This window comes from Zootermopsis nevadensis, unplaced genomic scaffold (genome assembly GCF_977971745.1).
Source record: "Zootermopsis nevadensis isolate Lab colony 2312 unplaced genomic scaffold, Znev_1.0 Znev_ptg000016l, whole genome shotgun sequence".
Taxonomy (NCBI): domain Eukaryota; kingdom Metazoa; phylum Arthropoda; class Insecta; order Blattodea; family Termopsidae; genus Zootermopsis; species Zootermopsis nevadensis.
The window spans coordinates 5,714,260-5,741,766 of record NW_028259148.1 but is presented as its reverse complement, the minus strand read 5'-3'; the positions used below and the strand labels follow the sequence as shown (position 1 = coordinate 5,741,766).

At 37.7% G+C, this 27,507-nt stretch overlaps 1 protein-coding gene across 10 annotated transcripts; it reads left to right on the top strand.

Annotated features, from left to right (window-relative positions):
- Positions 1 to 49: 49 nt before the first annotated feature.
- vari (MAGUK p55 subfamily member vari) lies at positions 50 to 26,941 on the top strand. Of its 10 annotated transcripts, XM_087349489.1 has the most exons (13): positions 50 to 249; positions 447 to 1,144; positions 7,357 to 7,478; positions 14,918 to 15,070; positions 15,604 to 15,759; positions 16,105 to 16,341; positions 16,796 to 16,894; positions 17,054 to 17,212; positions 17,523 to 17,733; positions 18,141 to 18,343; positions 19,367 to 19,498; positions 19,965 to 20,039; positions 20,787 to 26,941. In XM_087349489.1, the coding sequence occupies exons 2-13, from the start codon at positions 1,054 to 1,056 to the stop codon at positions 20,961 to 20,963; spliced, it is 1,815 nt and encodes a 604-aa protein (XP_087205615.1). In that variant the 5' UTR covers positions 50 to 249; positions 447 to 1,053; the 3' UTR covers positions 20,964 to 26,941. The 10 variants fall into 10 exon arrangements, with proteins under 10 accessions (XP_087205615.1, XP_021928681.1, XP_021928679.1 ...); XM_022072989.2 differs by lacking the exon at positions 447 to 1,144; XM_022072987.2 differs by lacking the exons at positions 50 to 249; positions 447 to 1,144 and adding an exon at positions 258 to 404.
- Positions 26,942 to 27,507: the final 566 nt, after the last annotated feature.

Sequence of the window (27,507 nt, the reverse complement as noted above, 5' to 3'; positions counted from 1 at the left end):
GCCGGTTGTAAAAGGTACGAGGTGACTGGGATGTCAGAGTGAAGTGAGTTTTCCAGCACAGAAAATATGTGGGATCAATTTATACGCATGTCTGAGAAATCGCTGAATTTCATGCTGTACTTGAAACTAAGATGTTTGAGTAAGGTTGCTTTATCATTGATCGACTAAAAATGGTTACTGGTTATGCGCAGTGAATAGTAATGAAAATTTCGTTCCTGTCCTCGGGTGCAACTATGATTTTTCCTCCGGGTAAGATAATTTGGCATTTATTGGAGTTGAGTTAAGACTTAAATAACAAAGAATGGCACTCAACATGGGGAAAGAAGGGCTCTGTGGCGTGGTTCTTAGGTCGTTTGGCAAGCGTCAATCAACCATGCCAGGACTTACTCTTAAATCAGGAATGGGTAAGTAAACATAACCTATTAAATGAGATTTGATGTTTTCAGGGTGGTGAAAATGTGGATTGGCTAAGACACCGTGTAGTCTGCCATCTTCAAGGCTGTATGTTGCTCTCCGAAACGTTGGTAACCACCTACAAGACTACACGGCGTTCCAACCCATAAGACCGTAATCCACGTAACTTGTAAAAATTTAATAACGAATTTATATACAAACACTTCGTGCTTATTTGTGGCATTTGTGTAAGTAGTATGTGCGGGTTATGTCTATGAACGAGTTGCTTTCAGGTGCCAGACTTAAAAACAGAGTATTTTAGGGAGTAAAATAACAACTACGTTGATTGTAAACATTCGGATGTGAAGAGTGTGTTCATTATGTACTGGTACATGTTACGGTGAACATAGCGTAACATCATATTTTTGTCTACACGCATGAATGTGAACAGCTATGAGTTAGGTTTTAGTCTGCCATAGCAGACGATTGCTAGCAGCAGTGTTTCAATTGGACAGTGACGAAGGTGATGTAGTGATTGGTTGGGTGGCAATAGCGCGCCAAGCAGACGACAGTTGAGGGACAGGTTCTGTACAGCAAAAGCGATGTTAGTCGTGGGGATGCTTTGTCAGGACGAGGCTGGGTAAGAGGAGTCTGTGGAACATGGTGTTGTTCAGGCGTAAACGGCAGTCAGATCGACGGGAACTGCTCGCAAGTATGAATCAAATGGCGGTCGGCAAACCAGTAGATAATGGTGAGTTAAACGTGATAATAACGTCCTGTTTTTCTTGTTTCACCTTATACATTCTACGCAGCTGGTATAAAAGGACCGTCTGGTCTCTGAAAATCTTCAAACAACTAAATGCTGGCAAACGAGAAATGTGTGTAATGAATATAAATGATCGGTATCGTTTATTTAACCCTCCGTACGTCACAGAGCCTCCATGCAATGTATGAAAATATGAGTTAGAAGGCATCATAAATTATGTATATAAACCTAGAGCAGAATTTGTCATTTGTGTTGACATTAATATTAACTAGCATACTGAAAGTTACCACAAACAATGGCTCAACCCCGTGCCAGCATCTGTGTATCCCATGTCAATATTTAATTTTTCCACAAGAATTCAAAATTAATCCAATATTGCCACTGACAATGTTTTTGTAGACAGTTTCAAGAAAGATTATATTTCTATTGAACTAGTTGTAAATTATATCAAATCTAAAAGTTCTTGACGATGGTGATGAGTCATTTGAATAAAAATTTTCTTGGATATTATCTATCGTCTAGTAAAATAAAATATAAAACGACGTTTCGGAGATGGGGGCTCTATCTCCGTCTTCAGTTGGGCCCACAAGATAGAGCTAATCCCTATCTCCGGTCCGCAAGTATGAAAGATCTATGGAAAGTAAATAAATTCTGTTCTATTCTATTCTGAGCAAGGCGTAATAAGCTATTAACTATTGGGCGTCAAAAGTTTGGTGCCTGTTATTATCGACTTGCGGTTACCACCTGTTGACATTAATGTACGCTAAATTCGGAACGTCGATTGGCTGGTTGAAATGGCTCACACGCAAGGCAAGCCCTGGCATCTCCGATCGATGCTGCAGAGATTTGTTGCCGCAGACTGTAAATATAAACTTCAAACCAAATAGTGACACTGGCGGAGGGAATTGTGGGAGACTTGGATTGCACTTCATGGGTCTGCAGACGCTGACCCAAAAGGAGGGGTCAGCTGATTGATGAATTTCCACTGTGTTACTATTAACGTACGTTTTTTGTTATTTCTAATAATTAATAATTTGGTGTGTGAACATTCCAGGCATGTTTGAAACTCTACGGTCGCTTCCTTGCCCTGTCCTTCCACCACCATCATCATTATTAGTTTATTTGACGTCATATAATTTGTGCAGTTACAGTTGTTCGATAAACCGAAAGAGGGGGCGTCGGTAGCTTTATTTCAGGAGTAAAATGGGTGGAACTAGAAGGTGACCGCTCACTTACATGTAGTTTTCGAGGTTAGGAATGCATGAACCTTGTCTTCCACGCCTACTATACACTTCGATGGTGTGAAATGAATGCTTGTGACAAGTAGATGCCCATTTGACGGCCCCACAGCTCCTGTTGACCTTTACAGCATTCCAGTCTAGTAACACCGGTTTTAGTGTATGGAACAGAATAGGATTTATTTACATTCCGTAGGCCTAAGTACTCGTTCTGTACCTGTTTGCTGGAATGCATATATTTCGCCACTTTAATGACGTGTAAGTATCTTGGAATATTTCCTCCAGTGAATTTTCATTAATTTGTTATTACTAGATCGGTAATTTAGACAAAGGTCTAGTTTGTGCTTGCAAGATGTTTTGATGCCTTTACTAATACAGTCATTATTTTCAGGATCAGATAGTCCATTTATTGCCGGTTCAGTAGAAATATTCTAGGAACTGTCTGCAAAAACATTGCCTTGAGTAATTTTGAATTCTTGTGGGGAAATTAATTATTGACATGAGATTGAAAGATGCTAGTATGGAGTTTGATCATTGTTTGTCTTAACTTTCAGTATGATAGTTAATATTAATGTTGTCACAAATGTCATTCTGCTGTAGGTGTGTAAAGACAATTTGTAATTCTTATTCCTTTAATAGTTTATTTTCGTGTTGATTGCTGCTATCAACCATGGATTTACATCTTCGTTGAAAGACCAGTGATTGATGCAGAACATGAGGAACACACTTTATTTTTTACGACCATGTAATTTGAAGGGTATCAGGCTTAAGCATTCCAGCCCTTGTTATAGGCTTACAATAGAGACAGCATAAATTGAGTCCCAAATTTTGCCTCATCGGTGAAATCGCCTACCATATTATTACGAATAATATTAATTCATTACGTTGTTTAATGCGGTTACTTAGCGGCATGTTGGTGATATGTCACAGAACTTTCTTGTCTATTTTATTTTATTTTTTTTATTATTAGTGTTCTGTCTGAGGACAGGTCCATATGAACAGGATCTTTCCATCCTTTTCTCGGACTGGGACCTGTTCATATACGTTCTTGGCAGATGATCCAGAAGTGGTTTGCCATTACCTTCTTCTGTGTGTGAATGGAGTAATTGTTGGGATGCCACGGAGAAACCTGGGAAACTCCGTGTTGCCTAGACCACGGCCTTGCCCAACACAAGTTATAAATTCGGGCATCGCCGGGAATCGAACCCAAGACCCCCAGGATTACAAGGCCAGCGTTCTAACCGCTAGACCATCTTGTCTAGTGTTCGTATAATACATTTTTAAACTTCCTCTCATGTTTTAAAGACTCGTCCTGAAATAGTTAAAATTCGAGAATGTATAGCTCGAAGCAGCTATCAAACCAACTAAGGGTAACAAAGTCCTCCTTGAGAAGTTGATGGACGTTCTTCCAGTCATGTAGTTTCCGGTAAGAAGACTATTGTTCATGACCGTGTTCACAACAGCTCACGATTGTCCCCTGTCCTAGGGGAAATTAATCTAACTCACCCCCTCACGTCGTATTTATTTAAAATTCAAGTAGGATTTGAAGTTCTCACGGCGTTGAGTACGAAGATGTCTGGTTGTCTTCTGGGTTGTCGACCTTTATCCGATTACCCTGATATTTGGTAAAATGTTCAAACTGTTGAGCTGCACGTCTTGTGATTTATGGTCCTGGTGCACAAAGAAGTACACGACCTCGCTGATGAAACTGCAGTGAATAAGAATTTATAGATCAGCTCTGCTATAGGAAACTGGTAGGGACCATTTCCGGGCCATAAGTTGTTTGAGGATCTATAATTAAAGATACGATTTTGAGTTCTTTTAATGGTGGGAACATGTGACACTTGAAGCTATTTACGGATCGCTTCTTTGAGTTGGACGCTGCGTTCTTCATGGAGTCGAGTATTTCTGGATCAAGTGAGAACATTGTTCTGTTTCATTTCTAGACTGGCGCAGGCGTCGATACTGAGATGTTTATTCTTGAACGACGACTTCTTGTGTGTGTGTTTTTTTTGTAGACTCTGCTCTGAAGTGTATTTATTGCAGATGAAATCATCACAGTCTTTCGTTAGTATAGGATTCCGGGCCGTTTCCTTCGGGCGAATAAATTTTTTATTGCTAACTGTATTTAGTTGGTTATATTACTACGTATCAAATATTGATGTTATGTAGCTTTGGACGAGTTGCTGCATGGGGATAAACATGATATCAACCAATTAAGAACTATTCTTACTGTTTTGAATTTAAAAAATTGATGAAAAACACGAAAATTATATAAAGGATAAGTCGGTACTGGTCGTGATTCGAACAATGTAACTTCGTGCCAGGTTCGCGTCGAGGCAGCCATGTAGACCCAATACAGATCTGTCCATTTGGCTTGCCTTGCTGTCTATATTTTTAAACCGTCATTGTTTCTGAGAACTGAAGTGACCAGTGAGAAAAAGGAATTCACAAGAAAGAATTCGAAGCTGCTTACATAAATAACTACGGTATTTGTTTTCGGGTTAAAGTTTTCTTTTCTGTTTTAACCCGCGGAAAATTCCGAGATTTGTTTAGGCGTGTTCGCGGCGAAATTGCAAATATGCAACTGTTAACTTCGCTATGTTTATATATTTTGTGTCCGTCTGTTAGTTTATTTGAACTCGAGAATTGAGAACTGATTTCAGTATTCGTGAGTTTTAGTAAAATTTGTCGACACATTGGTTACCAGTTTTTGTTAAAATCTAACAACGACCACTTTACGTGAAGACCTTCATGTTTTCTGCACGAATCTGACGTAAATATTTATCGTACAGTAAAATATTTCCAAGAAAAGTTTAGAGAAAAAAGAAACACTTTCGTATGTGTGTACTGTTTTCGAGGTGAGTAAACAAAAGGGACCCGCCCGACTGATTTTGATTAAATTTTGTATTTGAGTGTTTGTTTTGCGATGTTTCTAAGAATGCATCTAAAGTTAGCACTCGCGAATCAAAAGTCTAGAAGCAATAATATAGGGAATGTGCAGTATTTGTTACATACTTTTTCTTAACTTGTCTGTGGAATTCAACGTTCTCTCAGTTTGCCTAATTAAGAAGTTTTTAAGAACGAAGTGTGAAACAGCGATTTCTAAATTAGCACTCAGAACAGTTCGCGATGTTTACATGTTGAATTGCCGATAGTGTAGCAACATTGACGTTTCGTTGAAATCCTTGTGACCTCGTCATCACTAACTGGATAACTGGTCCAGTGAATGATTTTGGTGTTAATTGCATTGAACCTTCGGGTTTTGCTACCACACTGTACACCTGTGATCATAAAAATTGTGTTTGAGTTTTCACGGCAATGTACAGGCCGTCATACTACGAACGAAATGTTTCGTTCAGAAACGTCGACACTTCTGTAAATCTCGGCCCTGAAACTTCTATCCTGTCTAAGGTTTTCCGTGTTACTGCCTTAAAATAGGCCACATCTTCCTTCCAAATTCTTCCAATTCACTAATCATACTATCATTCGACGCTGTACAGTCTGAGCTACGTACATCGTCCTTAAATAAACCACAAATAAATAAATTTAAAGTCTTTTGACTGGGTCTGCTAAATTTACCGAGCAAATTAGTGTCTGTTTTGTCCAGTATGGTCCGAAATTGAAATCGGTAAATCATAGGTGATAAAATCGACCATTATTAAACTTAGTCCTCCTACCTGTGACGGAGAAGAAACGTGATTGACGGGAATGGAAATGCGTACTCTTTGGAGTACACTAAAATTCCAGATGGTTTCTGTACGCCATATCACGGTCGTTGACGTCAGCAGGGGAACCAAAGGAATACAAAATGATGCAGTAGTTGTGTCCACCAATGAGATATGACATTGAGAAAAGTTGTTACAACAATTTGATCCGATGTAGTTGTAATAATGCTCTGAAATACGTGGCAGGCGAGTATGGACAGATCCAAGAGGAGGTTATTCGCTTACGACAAAGTGTAATAACACCCAAATACTGGCAGTTTGCTTATGTTCTTCGAAGGACTGTTAATTTCCCTTTGAGTTTTGCTTTGTTTAGTGACCAGACGCAGAGCTTATTCTCGAGATGAAAGACATCGGTGTTCCTTTCGTTTACGAAATTTCGGACTTCTCGTGTCATATAATCAAACCTTTGATTTTATACGTGTTAATTTATCTCATGAAAACTCTGATGTGGAACATAAACACGTTTTACGATCTGATGATCTACTCTTTACTTGGAAGACTACGAATTCATCTGTTCTTCGGCTCTGTTATCAACATTTGAGGAATGCTATCGAACTCTTTATTTCTTTTTGGTCAGTGCATCTGTTTTTCAGTTGCCACGAAACGTTACGCTCCAGTTTTCTTAACGGTGCATGAAAGAGGTTAAGACCACTCTCTTGCTGTTTTACATACTTTATTGACCTTAATGTTTATTGCATATGCAAATCTCTTGTTGCAGAGCTGATCATAATTTAAGTACCACACGTCGTAGAGTAAGAAGTCAGTTCTGCCTTGATTTTATTAAATATTCATCATATATTATGGATTAGACCTATGGGCCTGTTATAATTCAAAATTACTTCTGGAACTTACGAATTCGTCTAGACATTTGGTAGGAATCCGTGGCTGGGGGATCGACCCGTCGCAAGGCCTCTACCTACACAGGACAGCACAAATCTGAGGACAATAATAATATTTTGAGCGAGATTCGAACCCACGATCCCAGTGTCTTGGTGAAGCCTGCCCCAAATGTCAGATTTCTTTGGACGGTTGGAGGATGAATGTAATGTATAAAAATATTACCATTGAATATGAAACGGCCTTTCCACCAGACCACACATCAGAATTTGCATTCCAGTGGGTGGGCTCGTTTAACTCAATCAGCGACTCTGGATTCGGTGGATCGTAATATTCATTACAGTTCATGAGCGCAATGGGGTGTGGGTAATGTGAGTCTTCTGTCTTGTTGCAGCCGCCTTCATGCACGTACGAGAAAACATCGAGGACCTGAACGGGAGAGTTGGTGCCAACGACACAGATCTCATTTTCCTGAAGGGCCTTATGGACAGCCCTATCATGAGATCACTAGTTAAGGTAAGTGCCTCATTTACTGCTGCATCTGACTGTTTAACAATCTGGACCTCGCCTAAGTATTATTTAATAATTCAGTCCGAACACCTCACTTCACCAATGCAAACATCACCTGGTTAACGCTGTTTACACAGAGAATGACACAAAACCAGTAGCTAAATACAAAATGCGAAGTTAAATGTCATATAACTACCACAAGGCTTTAAAGGGGTAATTCTAGAACAACCACTCGTGTTTAGCAGTGTTTTCTGATTATAAAGGTATAAATCCGCCACGATGGTATGACTATTTTGGGAAAAGTGGCGTATGGCATAATATTCATACGAAATTTTATCCAACTTCTGCCTCGTGGAACGAACAGACAGGCACGCACCTTGCTTAAATTCCAGGTGGGTTTTAAATCCATTGGAAGATACTAGATCCGCACTTCTTCAATTCAAGTTCCTCTGCGCACATTCTTGCGTCTGCATAGCGGTGAAAACACTCCTACCTGTGTTACCTGCCGAGAGAAAGCGTTACAGCTGTAGGTCGGTCACGCAGCAATGTTTGTTTAGTCCATCTAAATGTTAGACACGCCATATTATTTCTAACTTATAACGATTTCCTAAAGCGATCGTCGAAGTAATTTAGTAATTGCAGAAACATAATAGAAATAGAAGGTAATAGGGAGATATGTCGAAAAGCAGCCGAGTGACGAGCCTTCCAGCTTGGGGTGCTGGGTTAGAGGCTGAGCAAACATCTCTTCCTAAACAAAAACTAGCAAGTTACACAGAACTCAGGCGGATTCCCCGTAAGACATAAAGGGATTTTTATAATAAATTTCAACAGATTCTGATAGACATCTTTACTCCCGTGAGAACATCAAGTCTTAGATAATTATATTGGGCATTTAGATTTCTCTGTTTGTTTGTTGTTTATTTATTGTGAAATAAATGGAGACCGTTGATTTGAACCGGAACCCGTAGACCATTTCGCCACCGCCACTGCCAGAACACCAGGGTGGCCAGATGTCACTTCCTGTCTCGTAGTAGAGGACGTCATAGGCTTCGGTGGCTGATGTTTTTTTTTTCTGGTGACTATCGATTCCTTCAGTTTCCTAGTGACCTTAAAGATGGCTGTCTTCTGGGTTGCTGCACCATTTAGTATGGTAGTTTACCGACGTTTCATAGGTGTTGCTACCTCCTTCATCAGGGCGATAAAACGTCTGTTAACTTCTACCAGAGTAAATAACATAGCAACCCAGAATACTGCCATCTTCATACACGCAGCCGTGATAAACTGAAATATTACGTAATCTTTTCTTCTTCTTCTTCGTTATGGATGATTTCTCGTGTGTCCCATTGTATTCGACGGTCTTCATTCCACGAGTGTTCTGTATTTTTTTTTATTTTTTTGCGCTAATTTTAGTTTTTTTGGAGTTGGAGATTATATAGCTTATTTTTCCTTGTGAATTGTAGTTTATTATTGTTTCAAAATTACAATTCATAAATAATTTATTGTGTTTTTTCTATAATAACATCTGCAGTGTGGTTTATTTTGACAGTAGCAGTTCTTCGTATTTTTGAACACGTCATATTTAATACTGCAAATGAGTGGAATGTCGTCGAGATATTTTCTTTGTATTATTTAAAGATTTTGCGCGCCTCTTCGAAAACTCTGTTCTTCCCATAAAATCCCTCACTGTAAAGCTGAACTCTCATCTTATTTTCGTCTGCTGGACCTTGCGTTTCGTAATCACACACTGAAGCTATGATGAGATACTTAGTGGAAGATGAAAATCATGTTTCTGTACAAACTTCTCTAAGTTGTAATAAGGTGCACTTCAAGGACACCGAGTTTGTTTTCGACGTTGACTGTGCTTAAGCTTTGTAACTGCTGAGAGACGAAATAACTGGTGAGCACTGCAGCAACGGAATCAAATCGTCTATTAGTCCTACCATACTTTTAACGCAGAGCTGGGACGAATGGTAGACAAACATGGCAGCTGCCTAGGATCCAGCTACTACTAATATATTATAATATGGAATCCATTGGGGTGATACATCAATTCACAGACGTAAAATTGATGACCAAATCGTTTCCCTGGACAATTATCCTTCTATCAGTCAGTACGTTAATGTTAAAACCATGGTTATGTCCTTATAAATTCCTAAATATGTAAACTGTACATAAAAGAACCGAAACACGTGACTGTTCATTGCCACTCAAGAGGATCCATATTCGTAGCCTGGTTCTAGTCTGACGTCCCATACTTTTATTAGGTGTGGAGAAACGCTAATAAGCCACGCGATGCTTCTGTGAACGTCGTGGTTTTGAAGTGAGGAGTAAACATTAGCTGCAAGTGTCCCAGTTTTACGTTAGCCAAAGAGGTGGATGATCCACTTTTCAGTTCACAGAAAATGAGCCTTACCACCAGCGCCATGTATCCAATCCACACCCATGGTAACTATATTTTTAAAGCCAATTTCAATATAATTATCCCATTAATGCGTCTCCCAAATGGTATAATTTCTTGAGATTTTTCTCATCGCATGTCCCATTCATATCCTCCTCCATGATTTGATTACTGTAGTATTTGGCGAAGAATAGACGGGAATATTACGAAACTTTTCATTGTGTATTTTTTCCCCAGTCTTCTGTTACTTCCTGACGTTTAGTTACAGATATTCTTCTACTAACCGCCACGGTGGTCTAGCGGTTAGAACGCTGGCCTTGTAATCCTGGGGTCTCGGGTCTCGGGTTCGATTCCCGGCGGTGCCCGAATTTATAACTTGTGTTGGGCAAGGCCGTGGTCTAGGCAACACGGAGTTTTCCTCCGGGGGCTTCCCCGGTTTCTCCGTGGCATCCCAACAATCACTCCATTCACACACAGAAGAAGGCAATGGCAAACCACTTCTGGATCATCTGCCAAGAACGTATATGAACAGGTCCCAGTCCTAGAAAAGGATTGAAGGATCCTGTTCATATGGACCTGTCATCAGACAGAACACTAATAATAAAAAAAATCTTCTACTGACACTTCCTAAGTCTCGTACGTTCGTATTTTTCAACGTGAACAGCTAATTTTCTCAGCCATCATGACGTCATGAACGATTCAGTAGTGACGCTAAAATGTTTCTTCTCATTTTGAGCCCTGCGATAATTTGCGTGAATTCATTTTATTATAAGAGTAATATGAACATGGTAACGTAGTTTATTTTAAGATGTAGAGCAGTAAAGCCGGTTTTATACCAACGGGAAATGCGTTTTGTATAAACAGTAGAGTATGCAACTTCATGATTGTCGTAAATCATGTGCCTTGATAGCCTTCTCATAATATTCAGCCTGATTCACATGTTGAACCAGGGTGGTTCAACTTTCTTCTTCCCGGGGCCAAGAATGCCAGTAGCGTGTGTGACACGTGTACGTAAAGCAGCTGACGAAATAAGTCAGGATACTTTAATATCCTTAAGAGTAAATAAAATAAATGAGCTTGTACTACCTAATAACAAATTAGTAAAGTATTATGCAGATTTGGTTACAATTACGTGTTGGCTGAAGACTGCCACGTTCCAGACATAGGCATAGATGTAAGGATAATATTAAAATTGATTTTAAGGATATAGGGTATGATGGTATATGATGATAGTATCAAATAGCGCGCATTTGCGAACGTTCCAGGGATTTACTAACCAAGCGACTGTCAGCTGTTTGACGGAAGTAAGTACAGTGTTGAATTTCCTGCAAAGTTAACTCTTCTAAGCCGGGCGAGTATGAAATTATTTTTATCATTTGAAGCAGTTCGGCTAAACAAACAGGTTTGTCTGTAAGAGGTCTGAAAGCAAGTTATATTCAGGGAGCTCTAAACAAAACAAATACTAAAACGATGATTTATGAGATTTTAAAACCGCAGCTTTCATGTTAGTTGTGTTCTGGAAAGAACGAGGTCGTCATCGGGTTGGGGTGCGGGAACAGTAGAAAACTGTTCGAGTACTTAAGCTACTACTAGTTTCAAAAACATCTGTTGCAGCAGTAGGCGTTCTAAACCGCTTTCCGAAATAGAAAAGTCCGTCCGATTGAAAATTCGTTTATCCGCGTATTTCTTATATCAGTAATTATTTGCTTTTGAATTTTGGACCGAATTTGTAATGAGTCAACTAAGTGAAACAGCCAGTTAAGTTTATGGTCGATGTTTGTCTTCTGAGTTGTAGCGCAGTATAGAAGATTTCCGACGTTTCAGAGATCCTTACGGCTTCCATCGCCCTGATAATGGAGGCAGCGGGGACACTGAAACGTTGGTAAACATACCAGACTATAATGCATTCTTCTCGGGCTTACAAGCCGTGTCAGATGGTTGAATGGAGAAAACTCCGTTTCGAGAACCTTCATCGTCCTTGTCGTCAGGGTAGCCTTCAGTACCCTGAAGACGAAAGACTACACGGAACTACAAACCGGATGACAGCCATCTTCGTACCGCCGTGAGAACCTCAGATGCTACAGAATTTCCCCAAGATTTGTAATCGTGTTCATAAGAGTCTATTACTGGATCCTGTTATGAACGACTAAATCTAATTCACACCCTCAGACTCTTATCTATTTAACACCTGTTATCTCCTCCAGCCTTGTGGTCTTTTTAATTAAGAACATTTGATCTTAGTGACGGGGAGATAATGCACAAGAACCAAGTTATGATTAATCTTGCATGATTTTCGGACATTTATGGGTTTAGGTCATGGTTTACTTGCAGTGGGGCCGATTTTCCGTCTAAGGAGTCCTTCCGCATGGCATAGTTTCAGAAGATAGTTATGATTGAAGCAGGCAAGAGTGTCTAATCCCATAAAACTGAAAAAATGAGGTTATGGCACATTACTAACATCGTTGTCTTCTCGTATGAGCATTGTTAGTAAAAATTATTTGTCCTTTGCCATCTGAGTAATGACCTTGGTAGTTTTGATGAGGTCAAGTGAGAGGTCGGAGGCTTCTTCCCACGTTGTCTTGAGATTTCACCTTCGTTGAGGATGGCTTGAACTTCGTCATGGGAGAAATGAGCCGGACAACAGACTTCGTCACATTTACAATTGTCTGTTCTCACACACGCGGATTAGGATTCATGTCGTAATTTGTTGGTTGTAATTACGTAGTTAATTTGGTAAGCCTATATAAAGTTGTTCCGTATGATGTTATCAGTTTATTCCGTCTTTGGTCAGGTTCCAAGGCAACAACAGCCAGATTTAATATTGCAAAAAAGTTTTGTTCCCTCCACTGATTTTTTTTTAAATTGTTGCCTGCTTTACAAAACGACTTCTGTGCTCTGATTAGCAGTCACATTTTCGAAAATCGTATGCGGGGTTCAGTGCTGACCGTCCCCCCTACTAAATGTAACGAACTTTGTGTTAATTCTCATGCTATTGTTTCAAATAACGTGACTTACGGGGATTTCCAAATATAATATCCATTTTCCGTTGCGTAGAATCTGTCCAAGTTGGGGGCATTGTGTAGCATTTTGTGATGTGCTGTTATTTACGGTGTGGAATCTTTACCTCCCCGCCCAGTTCTCAAGCCGAAGAACCGCCCCCCCTCCTTACGTGAGTACTTATTCAGCATATTTCAAGCAACCCCCCATATCTGGAGGCATTCATCAACATCCGAAACTAGAGGACGCGCTAGGCCGTAGTGACAGAGGAACACTCATGAGGGAAAACAGAGGACGATATGCAGCGTATTGATTTTGTGTTGATGGTTGCATAACTGTGCCTGCATTGTGGTAATCATTACCAAGCTTTCTGTATGAGCAGGAAGCTAAGGACTTCGTGAATCGATTGCTGCTAAGGGGAAGCTGATATTCAATGAACGTGTGTACCAGAGGGGAGATACGGTGACTACACCGAAGCGAATCACAGCGCTTCTAGATACTGTTTCCCTAGCTTGGGTCTGTGTCCTTGGCTGCATGGCTTGTGCAGACTGAAACTGGGTGTAGTTTCCGATGTGACGGAGTTGAGACATTGCAAGTCTGCTGGTCGGAAGAATTGGACAGTGTTGCTGGCAGTCTGTGCTAAGTGGTACGGTATGTGACAATGTTTTTAATAAAAGGCGTTACTGGTAAAGACGTATTCTGTCAGGTAATGGGTTCACGTGGCATTGACTCGTAGGTTACCTTTACAACCGACAGGTCGCGTCAGAGATGTGTCACGAGCGGCGATGATCGTTCACAGTAGGTGCGGTTTTTACTGGTTTCTGGTTGTGGCGAGGCTCTTACACTGACGTGAAAGAAGCAGGGGGCAAGAGCACGTAGTTACGTGGCGTAGTATCCAGTGGGAGTGGTCAATCGAGCAGTTGTAAATAAGGTGTGACGATTGTTATATGTGGAACAGGTAGTGTAGATCACGAATATATATTTGAGAAAGCTCGAAAACCCTACGTTTTGACGTTCAGTCGTGTTCTTGGTTTGTTCGTGAGCGTCAGGTGTCTCAACCTCACATCTGAAGAGTGGCGTCATGGTAGCAAACAGGTGTGGGAGCGTGCTGTGAAACGTTACAGACATGGAGGTACATTTAATTTAGGCAGGATTATCATATTGATGTAAAAATACAGTCCAGGTGAAGTTAAGCAGGTCACAAATAATTGCTCCCGAGAGTTTATCAACACCAAAAGCAGGAAGTAAAATATAGAAACAGTCATAAATCAGTGTGCGTTTTGGCTTTTTAACTACGGAGAGGCCTTAATAATTATTGTTTTTAGTACCTTTTTTGCTTTCGAAGAAACTGTCGACGTTTCGGGTAAACTAAATTAACCCCCATCCTCTTTTACGTTCCGGAAATGGACCGCGCCACATTGTTTCAAAAGTTAAACTTGAATGTGAAGAAGTTTGTGTGAGGAAATAACAGTAAAATAAAGTAGCTCTTACTGAGATATTTATTAAATTTCTTTCGTTCAGAACTGACAAAATTTTAACTGAGGTGAATTCACCATCTTTGATAAGGAAGATGATTATTACCGAAATTCTTTATTACCGTATAAAGTTATTTGACTATTGTGTCAAAACCTCTGTCATTCTTCCCTGGCCTCCTGTAACCTTTAGTATTCATCCACACTGCACCCTGTTCTGTTATGTGTATCTTTCTTCACATGTACTCATTAGAGATTAATTTAAATCCTAATATTCTATTCTTTTCTTTTGTCTGTGTGTAATGTTTCATGTGACTATTATTCCATGGTTTTTCTTGCAGTGTTTTAGCAGAGACTTTACACATTATGTGATCTGCTTACATCTTTCAGATCATATAATTGTTTAAGACAAAGAAATTTTATTTTAATAGACATTTTATTTATTTAGATAAAATTCTGTTTTATTTTAAAAGTGAATAGGCAGAATTTTCTCATGATTTTACTCTTGACTGGCATAAAAAATAGGTATCTTTTCGATTAAACATGGTTAGTGTAGCGAGATGTGACATTTATTGTAGGTTCAAGATCGCCTGGAGGATAAATTGAGCACAGCGCAACCAGTGGGAACTGGCAACATTGACCTTGTAGGTGATGTTGTCAAGAAGTGTGAAGTGACAAGAAATAAGGATGCACAGGAGTTGGCTAACATACTGAAAAATTCTCATTTCAAGGTAATTTTATGTTTTATAGAATGCAGGCTTTATAAAGGATATCCTTGTCAAGGTCTTTATAGCTTTAGTGTGTGATTGGGGGGGGGGGTGGGGTGTAAATATAGGATTTTCTAAACCATATGCACTAGAGCTGTAATTGTTGGCACAGGGATCTGCCATAGTTAGATGTAAAAATGCTGAATTTTGTATATTATTGCATGCTGTGTATACTGTATTTGTTATTTTATAAAACAATTATAGCTTTTGCAGGAACCACAAGTCTCACATGTTACAAAATGTATAATGTAAGTTTATATCATCTGAAGCTTTCACTACAGCCAATATTAGTAAAGTCTTTTTGGTCTAAGAGCCATGTTGGCGAATGCGAGCCTTGAATACAGGCTCAGGGACATTGTGGTTGAACTGTTGTATCAATCCTGATGATGGGAATGGGGCTGGTTCCTGAAATGTCAATTTTTGACGAACCGATAAAGCTGATGATCCAAGAAGATCATATTAATGTAACGTTGTTGCCTTCTTTCTGATTATTCCAGGCACTGTTGGAGTCACATGACGTAGTGGCGGAAAAGAGTTACGAACACAGTCCTCAACAAGAACCTGAGTTACCAGCTTTTGAGCTTCCTGTTAACGGGATGACAGCTGATGCCATTAGAATTGTGGGACTTCGCAAGAGTCCCAATGAACCGCTGGTAAAATTTGATATCACTGATTCTATTTTTAGTTTCTGGGAAGTATATGTTGTAAAATTATTTAATGATTATTTCATTAAATATTTAAGGTGAAGGTAAGTACTAAGTTTGGGACTGTTACGTGTCGTACAGTTTACACTCCCCTGCAATTTACTCTGTTCTTCATCTGTCTCCAGAAAAGTATAAATATGAGATTTATGTCTAGTTTAAATAATTCACAGGAATTTAGGGAGATGCATTTTGATGTCTGAATTACTTCATTTAGAGCACACTTTTTCACTTTTGATTTTATTTATTATTTTTTACCAGGTATTGTTTTCTAAGCTTGAAGTTCTTTGTTTTCAGGGACTGACAGTGCAAGTTGACGAGTCTGGAAACCTGGTGATAGCTCGCATTCTGGGCGGTGGGATGATTGACCGCCAAGGTTTATTGCACATCGGTGATACAATCCTGGAAGTAAATGGAGTTCCTGTTTCTTCACCAGAAGACCTCCAGATCCAAATCTCAAAAGCTAAAGAGTCTGTTGCTTTGAAGATTGGTCCAAGCTTTGAAGATACACACGGACATCTGGATGGTGGCCAGGTACAGTTAATTACATATAATTTACATGGCTCAGTTTGAACTCTTCTGTATGTTGAAAGAAGTTTTATATACAATTATATCTGATACTTAGTACACTTCTTCTTCTATGGCTCTCTGGTCCGTATTCGGTCCATGGCCTCCTCATTTCTCCTCTTCCATTCGGTCCTCTGTTAGGTCCGTCTGTCTGAGGCTTTGATTGAGGTTTCGAAACATCTTCCTTTTTACGGTGCAAGGTTGTTAGCCTTGCGACCAACCCCCAACCTGGAGACCAGGGTACCTGTCTTAGTCTGACCTCTCCCCCTTGACCAATCTGGCTAGGGAAGCCCTACCAGTAGCTATGGGGTCACTGAGGTACTCAAGCCCCACCACCATGACAACGTGCAGGTACCATTAAGTGGGGTGGAATGAATTAAACACCTTTAATATTGAAATGTGATTGTTACTTGCATTTCAGTGCTACATGAGAGCCCTGTTCAGTTATAATGCAGCAGAAGACTCCTTGTTACCATGTAAAGAGATTGGTTTAACCTTCAAACATGGCGACATCCTGCAGGTAATGTGTAATTATTGAGTATGTGTGCTGCCAGTAGAGTAACCATTTTATTCTGTTAAGGTACATAAAGTGTCTGGTTTACTGAGCGTTTATAAATGTGGAAAAACGCAAAGTTAGGGATAAGACACGTGACCTTTAACAAAACAATGATTGTTACAGATAGTCAATCAGAAGGATCCAAACTGGTGGCAAGCAAAGAAAGTTGGCTCTAATGGTCCAGCTGGTCTGATTCCTTCCCAAGAGCTAGAAGAGAGGCGTAAAGCATTTGTGAAACCAGAGGCGGACTATGTCCATAAGATCAGCATTTGTGGAACGAGGGTATGGTAGATCAGTTTGTAGGGATAGAATTTTATTTGTAGCTTAAACCTATAAGATTGATAATAATGAAAAAATGGTGTATTTGACTAGGTCTCAATCAAAATAAAAATTACCCAGCAGCTTATGATGTAGGTACCAAGTACCAAAATTATTTGAAAATTGTTTAGTACTTCTGGAGATGAAGCCTGTAAGTGGAAGAACAAATTCTTTCTGTTGTTCATTCATTTTATCCACTTCTTGCACAGAGCTCAAAAATTATCGTAGGACAACAACATAGATATTACAATTTTTAATTCTTTTTGTTGTTTAGATATCAAAGAAGAAGAGAAAAACCATGTATCAGTCAAAATCAAATAGTGAGTTTGACAAAGCAGAGCTTTTGCTCTATGAGGAAGTGACGCGCATGCCTCCTTTCAAAAGAAGGACATTGGCTCTGATTGGATCACAAGGTGTTGGGCGTAGAACGTTAAAGAACCGACTGATCAACAGTGATCCAGACAAATTTGGTGGAGTTGTACCTTGTAAGTTGCAAAGTTTATAAGAGAAAATGACTTCTTACTTTTACTTGCATTGTTTATGTTCAGATCTTGTCAGACATCTCCTGTTTGTAAACAACAAAGCACCCTGCAAGGATAAAGGTTCACTTCCCCACCTGCCCCTCTGTCAAAGCTTTCTCAAGCGTGATGCGGCAGATTTATCTGACAGATGCTATAATGGGACCTTGTGTTTCTTTTGTTGTTAATTATGCCATCTGAAATTCTGTTCATATAAATGCTAAATAAAGGAACCTTTATTGACTGAAAATATTTGAATTTGACTTTCGTTATCAAAGTTTAAGAGTGGGAAATTCAAAAGTGTGTCACATCCCTTTTATGTTTCTTGTAGCCTTATTACTGAACTTTTTGGTTTATCATTTATTTTATTATAGTCACTTCTCGACCTCCACGAGTGCTTGAAGAAAATGGCCGTGGATATTGGTTCATTGACCGCGAAACAATGGAAGAGGAGATACGAGAGCATAAGTTTCTGGAATATGGAGACCATAATGGACACTTGTATGGCTCAAAACTGGACTCAATTCGTGATGTTATTCGTCAGGGAAAAATGTGTGTCCTAGATTGTAGTCCAGCTGTGAGTACACATCCTCAAATTACATTAATGGATTAGAACTCTTAGAGCATCTGTCATTATAGTTTTTATTGTTTTGTACTGTACAGGCTTGAGATTCAATGTAACCAGTCTATCAAGTCTGTGAAGAAGAAATATTTAGAAGCTTGTTCTTTTATGATAGCAGAAGATTCATTATTATGTTCACAAGAGTCTGTTGCAGAACCCTATTCTGAAGCATTTGAATCCAGTCCACATCCTTATACTGTTTGGTTAAGATCCATCACAGTATTTTCCTATCTGTGCTTTGGTCTCCAAAGTGTTTTCTTTCCTTCATGGGGTTTGGCATAAATTTTTTGTATGCGTGTCTCATCTCCTCTATATATATGATCATCTAAACATCTTTGAATTTGTTATACTAATAAAGGTATAATTTATTGAAGCTCCTCATTATGCAATTTTTACTTCCTTTGCCACAGGTTCAAATATTCTCAACATTCCTTCAGATTCAGTATGAACAGGAAAATATGTAATCTGTAAGGATATTCCATGTACAGGAACGTTGACATTGCTCTGGGACTGCTTTATATTAAGCTTCTATTAAAAAACCGACTAAATATTGTTACTTATCCCTGTGCATTTCAAGTTCTTCATAACAGTAATTGGACTTGCAGCAGATGGATTTACATGTAAAGGAAATTATGTTTTTTGATTGTCATAATTGATTGAATCTTCTGTACAATGCTGTCTTTTATTATGCATTGGATATTTCTGACATTGATACACTACGCTAATTCCACGTACCTTTTCTTCGTGTTGCGTCCTTAAAAATGTTCTATAGATATTTAAAATCTAGTTTTGCGTGTTGGAAGATGAGGATTATGCCAAGCTGTTGATGTCGTTTCATGATTTTTTGTCCACATCATTTCTTACATTGTAACATCTGTGATTTGCTCCACTTTTGTTGTAAATTTAAAAAAAAAGTATGAATTATGTGATGAATGCAGATATTTTAGCTAATGAAATTTACATAATTTTTCTTTTAAGGCCTTGAAGATACTCCACAACTCTTCTGAGTTTATGCCATATGTAATATTCATAGCTGCTCCTGGGATGGAACAGTTGAAACATCTGTATGGTATTGGCCGCTCGATTGGATCGTCCAGTAGGAATCTTACTGTGAGTGCCTAGTTGCTCAATGTTGCAAGATATTTTCTTTTTGTTGTGCTTTCAGAATTGTTGTGCAGTGTGACATATAGCCTTTGTTGTAGTAATTTTATGTGAAATTTAATTGTTATATCTCAGATCCTTTGCATCTCTGTTATGTGAATTATATAATATTATCATCTTCCTTTTCATTGACTGGCATTGCCTGAATCCTGTATCTGTCCCAATTTCTCATCCATGTTCTAGAGAAAACCACTTTTTCATGTTTCCTGTAAACTTGTCATAAATGTACAGTATTTGAACCAGTTAATCATTAATAAAAGCAAGCAGACCAAATGTGGGAAGTAGATGGAAAACCAGTTTGGATCTGCATTAGTATGGTATTCTTTTGTTCTTTTCAAGGTGGGTGTTTTGTTTTGTGGAATGTGATGATGCATAGGGTAGCGTTAATTGTTGTATATTTATGTTGCATGTATAGTTTGATCGAGCCAGTTCTATAAGGTACAGTTCACGTCGAGCACGGACACTGGAGTCTCTTGCTTCTTTGTATGAAGTAAGTACTGCTTCGCTTTTAAATATCATATCGTTTGATGTTCTTTTAAACAGCTTTTTCTTTCATTTCATTGTCATATATGTAGATAACTATCACACAAAATTTGAGCAGTGAATTGCAAATGGCTAGTCTCCAATAAAGTAATTATCAATCAGTCAAGAAAAGGAAAAACATCAGAAATTGGTATTCATAATGATTTCTTACATAATTATTTATGTAACAGTATACAGTGACTTTATGTGGAGCTCCCATTTGAGTGTGTCTACACTGAATTAAAATGTTTAATCTGTAATTGAGTTCATCCAATTGGTAGTTCCAGGAAACTGATTTCCATTCAGGATTCAGCATAAACATCGGAGGCATTCTGCAAATATCCAAGTTACATTTTCCATTTCTCAACTCTTTTACCTTAGTAAAGATGTATATTAAACAGAATATTTTTTCAACAAGTATTTATCTTCAAAGAAATGGATCTGTTTTTTATAAGACATTTTATGACCTTAAAATGACTAATTTTTTTATGAGTACCTAAAAGCTTTGTCTTTAAAAAATACCTATACCTTTCATCACCTGCATCGTTGTGCTGTGTTCGTTCATATGCATAAATTTTAATTATACTTAAACTGAATGTCATTATTAAAATTTATTGACTTTACTTGGGCTCTTTATATTTTGATTGCTGCAAAGTTTTCAGATTAATGAAAACAGACTGATATATGGCGTACAAATCTTGCATCTTGTTTTCAGGAAGAGGACCTTCATCAGACGGTGGAAGAAAGTGCATGCTTACAACGAACTTATGAGAAGTACATTGATCTTGTGGTAGTAAATGAAGACTTCGATGTAACATTCCGCAAAGTGGCTGAAGCACTTGAGGCTCTAAGCACAGAACATCAGTGGGTTCCCGTTAACTGGGTTTACTAATGATTTACTGGATCAGTATCATAAGAATGTATGGAATTCTGGTATGTAGGACAATTTTGAAGCCTAGAATATCCACAGTTATAGTATCTTTATGACTTAATAGTTTACAAGATTGAATACACACACACACACGGTGACTGTGCCATTTATTATCTATTGTCATTGCTGATTTTATGAAATTGACAACTGATAAATTGTGCAGTCAGTCCAGTTATGACGGCAGCAAAGTTAAATATTATTATGTAGTGAAAACAAAACAATTGAGTCAAGAGGGAATTGAATTTGTGTATTAACTACAGTTTCTTCTTGATAATGGATCTTCATATTTAACATGGATTATATTATTTATGTGTTTGCCACAACTAGGAATTAGTATTTCAGCCAAATTATTATTTTTCTCGACAGACTGTTATTGGTTTTAATGGCTAACAGTGTACCCCGCATATTTTAAGATTCTGAAAGATGTCTGCCTATCCCATAATATAGTTGTACTTTGTAATGAGGAACTCGTTTGTGATTACGGTAACAGAAACGCATTCTGATTGTTAGACAGTGTTCATGTTAGATTGCCGTGTGTGTTGTCGTGGTTCTGTTACTACCGTATTCTCCACGGCCTTGAGAATATATACATCAATCAGTGAATGAGCTTTACCACTTCAGATTAAAAATGGAAATTGTGAGTTGTTAATTTGAATGTATCGCCACTTTGAACCAATGGATAATTTAAAAGCACATGCTCAAAAAATACAATTTATAAAACATTAATGTAGGTTGTGTCCCATAAAGTTATGGCAGTGTTTTCAAGTTGGCTCTTTTGCAATATTTAACGCTAGAAACATGAATGAAACACAGAACAAATGAAAGACATGAAACTTTATATGTGTCTGTGAATTTCAGTGAATCCCAATTGTCACTCTGCAGACGCCCATTAGGCTTTTACTTTCGCTACACACGAGTGAGAACACGACAGTTACAAACCCAACTTTGTGTCTCACATCTTTACTTCAAATGGTCTATGTCATCAGTATTCACACTATATAAATAACACTTGTTTCACGTGATCCGTAGTGCTGGGGTTTCCAAATTTGTTGTGCCTGGTACTCCCAAAGAAGTTAAAAGTCTGGTACCTCATGCAAAGGGAACTGGAAAATACACAACCCACATTTCTGTTGTTGCTGGAAAAGAAAATGCATGGTATAGCTCAGTTATATTAATTTTAAACATGGAAAGTGTGTGAATTCGTTTTAAAATGGTTTGTGACCCAGGTTTGCTCAGAGCTAAGTATAGATATGAATGAGGATTTATGGCACCCTTAGAAAACATCTCTGGTTGCCCAAAGGATACTTGTACCACAATGTAAGAATTGCTGGTTTAGCATATTAATATCTGGAGATTAAGGTGGCCATTCAGACCTTCACTTTCCTGGGAAAAGCTCATTTAGATCTGCATTAATGAAGGCTTTATAGCTAAATGTTGCTTCTTGAAGCTGAAAGATTGCTCTGTCATCTTCATTCTGTGAAGTTCCAGCATATCCAGAGATTGAGAGTGCAAGTTTAAATTAGAATTTTTCAGGATGGTGGATTGGAAGAGGAGGTCCAAAGCTGGCCACCTCGGTCCCTGTGCAATATACCATAGTTCTAATGTAGAGTTGTATAAAACAAGTGAAAACTAATATTATGGTACATTTGTAGCAATGTGTCAGAAATGTATTTTAGACACCAGATTTTTTCAAGAACATAGATAAACGTTTTTAACAGTCTGTCTTCAATTTCACATTTCTGGCATTTACTTGCTACAAAATGTCAAAACATGAAAATCTTTGTATAACTAGGATGAACTGGTTTATGTAGTAGAACCTGTTTCTGCTCTTTGATTTGCAAAATTAACATATACTGATGTAATTTATCATACTAAGTATGGCATTATCAGACATCAGTATTCACTGATTACAACATGACTAGACATCACTTATAGATAACATGATCTTAAATAACTGTTGTATGGGAGCAGAAGTTTTTAATTGATTATTTTTGTTTAGTTCAGCTTTTGTGATTCTAAAACACTGAGGGAACAAAAGGGAGATTTTAATTAAGTGGATTAATCCTTCAGAATCCTAAAATTCACTGTTCCAAGAATGAGTGCATTTTTATATTACTTCTGATTAACTTATTGATCCCAGTTTCAGTATAGTTAGTGTGTGAAAGAATGTGTTTGGTTTTATCCAGTTTATATTAATTTTCTGTTGCCAGTCAAATGATAATTGAATCCCAGTGTGTGATAGTAAGGACAGAAGGCAGGTTTATTTTCTCCATTCTTCAACCGTTAAATGTGAGAATAGATCTCTTGGCCTTTGTCATGTAGTCTCATACAGATATTTTTCTCTCATTTGAAAGACTAATTTGTGGTGTACTTTTTTTTACTATATAATGCTTGCACTGTTTTAGTTTTATGCAAATCCACACTCTTATGATGCCCTCCTACAAAGATTTTTCTATACAAGCACTGTTATTATTTTTTTGTTTTCGTCTTTTTGTTTAATAGTTTATGAATGAAACATTTATTTACTGCCATTGCTAGCATAGTTTTTGTCATTACCACCAGGGACTGTTGCATGTAGCACTATAACAAATTATGGCTTCAGCGCTTCATGTTGTATCTGCTGTTGATCTTGGCACTGTGAAGTTCATATCATTTTCAAAATTTATTTTATTGTGTTTGTAGATGACTATTTTTTCAGCTCCAAAAATATAGTCTGCATGTGGCCTGTGTGTGTTTACTTTTTGATTTCAGTTGTTTGGTGGAGTAGTGAAGGCTGAGTTGTGACCCCAGTTCTTGGGTGGTAATTGCAAGTACAGTCTAACATTCATTGACTGCTTTACACTCTGCTATCGTAATAGTGAAATGTAAAATTGAATCTCCCCCCCAGCATCAACACTGCTCTTCAAAGTTGATTATGAAATATTACACTATATTCTTAATTCATCCATCCTTTCCCACATATTCTTGCCCTTATATTTGCACTTGACTAAGAAATGCCATTTGAAGGTCTTGGGCTCGAGGAAGGGAAAATCCCCATCTGCACCTTCCTGTGATAGAGAACGGGCAATGTGAATAGGCGGCTGACGTGGAGGGGGACCGAGCGGCTGCTGGGATAAGCAGCCAAGCCGGCTGGGCTGGGCAGGGCACTTTCTTGTCCAACCCATGAAGTGCCACCATGCCCTGTTAAGGGTCAAAGACAGAGGAGGAGGAGGAGCAGTAACTTCATTGATCATCTTCCATTGTTATTGGAGTCAAACCTGCTGTGTTATTACCTCCATCCAATTGAGTTAGCTTGAGCAAAATTGAAAGATATGTCAGAACAACAAACATATGTATGGGGTTTATGTGATAAGCGCAGTATGTTCCTTCCTGTGGTTGAGCCTGAATTGCAATGTCATTAGCTCTCATTTGGGTTACACATGCTCATCATATCCCAGTTCTTTTCCAGCACTTCTGAAAAATTAGAAGTTCCTGCCCATGTTTCATCAAGGGAAAAGTGACTTCCCTTTTGCTACAGAATCTCACATTTTAATAAAATACATAGACTTCCAGTCTGTGAATATCATTTAGGATTTGAAGCTATCATAACTGAATGTAATGAACAGCCAGTAAGTATGATTTTCAATCCAGTGTTGTTGAGACCATCTTGTTTAACACCATATTTACATGGCTGATTCCCCAAGACTTTATTGCTATAATATTGTCTTAACTGGTATCTTTATCTTACTCTCTTTGTGTTCCCAAACATAACCCACATCTTGCAGTGTATTCTGAAGCACATCTTTCTGCCAAGAGGCATTTCATCCTTGGCCTCACAGCTTTTGGTTGATGTAAAAGCTCTTAGTGGTTCAGAAAGTAATATACTTGTTAAACCTGTGTCCGCTTTTCTCTTGTTCAGCAGTGTTCTTATGGATGGTGAGGGTGATGCACCCTTGGGTTTATATTGTGTTTGCTTTATGATCCTTTCAGTTGTAAGATTTGAGACTGTGTGTAAATGGAAGACCTTTTATTTGCTCTGAGATTAACCAGTATCTTGAGGTCCTGCAGGCTAATCCTTTAGAGTAAACTAATTTAAAACATAAACCAACACTAATGAATATATTTTAATAACATCAGTTACTGACAAATATAACTATTTCACAAGACAAATATTACCATTTTTAGTGAGCACCACTAAGGAATGAATGCTATAACACAAGCAAAGCAAAAAAATTGGGGGGGGAGACTTAGTTTCCTTTGTAGTTTATCCCTCTATGGTGCTACTCACATGATTCTACTGTTACATGTTCTCCTTAGACTTTGCTACTCCACTTGACAGTTCTAATCTTAGCATTTGAAATACAGAATTTGTGTTGTAAGACCTAAATAACAATTGTGCCTAATATATCAGAGTATAAATTTTTTGGTTGTATTTACTTGTTGGGTTTGGTAACCAGTGTTGCAGTGTATCAATAGTCTGTGTTCTTATACCAGTTGTGAAAACTTAAATAATCAGTCCTGATAAATGAGTGACAATTTCTGAAAAGAACCAAAAATATGTGTCCTACTTTATTGTCAGGAAATAAAATGTTCTTATTACAAGTTACGTCAAATTTGTGACATCCCATTTGTGATAGAGCTGCAAGTATGGTAATAGGTTGACAATTTCTTTGTCTGTGAACACTATAAATTACAATTTTATTATATTCATTCAGGTTTTGTTTGTGCTAGATGATCTCTGCTGTTGGAATAAAGGCAGCTTTGGAAATATATAAATGATGACATTAATAGATGATAGTGTGACATTGGTTTTTGTGGGTTGGTTCTGTCATATATTGATAGTTGTCCAATGTTTTGACAAATATTGGATGGCTGTCAACATTCAACCTGGCCTGTCCCTGAAAAATGAAGTTACACGTATAATTTTAGTCGCAAAAGCTTAACGATAAGAATTTGTAGTTGACTATTGTGTTACAATATACTTTATCTGAAGACAGTCATGCATAAAACTTGCTTTTACTATAATAAAGTCATGTATATACCAAGTACGAATAAGTACATAATTTCATCCAATTACAAATTTATTTGAAAATGTATATGATATAAACTGATATGCGGCTGTATTACAAGTGGCAATTTAAAACAATGTATCATAAGATGCACATGCGGTCCGTAGTCTTTGATGCTTCTTCACCATAAATTTGTGCAAAGAATAACTAGTTTGTTAGGTGAAGGTGTGTGACAGTAATGTCTGCCACCTTTATGTTACACTAACCCGTCCATGTGTTCAGGGAAAACCATGATCTGAGTATTGAATAAATGTCTTATTGTTATTGTATAGTTTATGTTGTTGCAGCACAGATGACCAGAATACATATAGAGTATTAAAATTGTGTGAACTTACTGTTACTTATTGATAATCAAGGTGTACAATTAATATTAATGTGTCATGCATTAGTTTTATAGAACTGATATGTAGTCTGTTTAAGTATTGTCACAGAGTAAATGGAAAGTATATGTAGGTAGAAAGGTAGATAATATTTTCATGCAGGGATTATGAATACCTTTGGCAATTATAAGCTACATTCAGGATGCATAAAATCAGCTTGCTCAACAGATGTGTTTATATTTTAAATCTGGATAGTTTTAATTAGTTTCACTTTAAAATAATTTCATTTAAAAGTGTTAATATAAATTGTGTTTGCCAGATAATGTTCTGCAAGCTGTTATGGACCTTGGATGCAGCAAACTTGTGTGGTGCATCACATTTTTATAACATATCAGACCATTTTAGTTATTTTCTATTTGAAAATAATTTACAGTTTTGTATTAATAAATGAATATGTGGTGTTTATGAAAACTGATACATGCACCATCTTATTTCATATTAAATTGTTTGAGTATTTTACTTCATTGTACAACAATTTTAAGTATAATAAGTAATATTCTTGACCACAGTATTCTTGAGTATTCTTTTACCATTAATAGAAGAAGTTCTTTACAATTATTGCAGCAGAAAGGACTCTTGAAGCATTTCCAAGTCCAACTTTTTTCAGTCCCATATTTATCTGATTTGCAAAAGCAGGAGTTCCAGATTTTAGATGAGATACTGTTAACTTCAGAACATTTAACACATGGAGCAGGAAACTGGTTATGATTTCCAGCTGTTCATGGGAGGTATTTCCATTAAATATTTCATATTTGTGTGATATTCTATAAATGATTTTGCAAAGAAATTAATGAAATTTATCATATCTGATGTTTGGCTGTTACATTATCTTGGCATGTGAAAAAATTGAGTCCTTATGCAAAATAAAGATGTGGATGTGCATTTAAATAAGTCACAGCTTGTTTTCAACACTGATTTGTTTAATTAACTTGAAAGTTAAATAAATTATGTTCTTTCGGACATAATGGAACATTTGATACCTACAAGTTACAGTATGAGTACTGTGATGGAAGGTTTGAGGTGTTATGAAACTAAATATGAAAAATTGAGATTTTAACAGGCACGGATCTGAAAGAT

Excerpts from the sequence above, each read along its gene's own strand:
- vari (XM_022072987.2), top strand. The coding sequence starts at position 302 with ATGGCACTCAACATGGGGAAAGAAGGGCTCTGTGGCGTGGTTCTTAGG. Across the intron at positions 15,071-15,603 it reads TGAAAAATTCTCATTTCAAG|GCACTGTTGGAGTCACATGA; the intron begins GTAATTTTATGT and ends TGATTATTCCAG. Across the intron at positions 19,499-19,964 it reads CGTCCAGTAGGAATCTTACT|TTTGATCGAGCCAGTTCTAT; the intron begins GTGAGTGCCTAG and ends TTGCATGTATAG.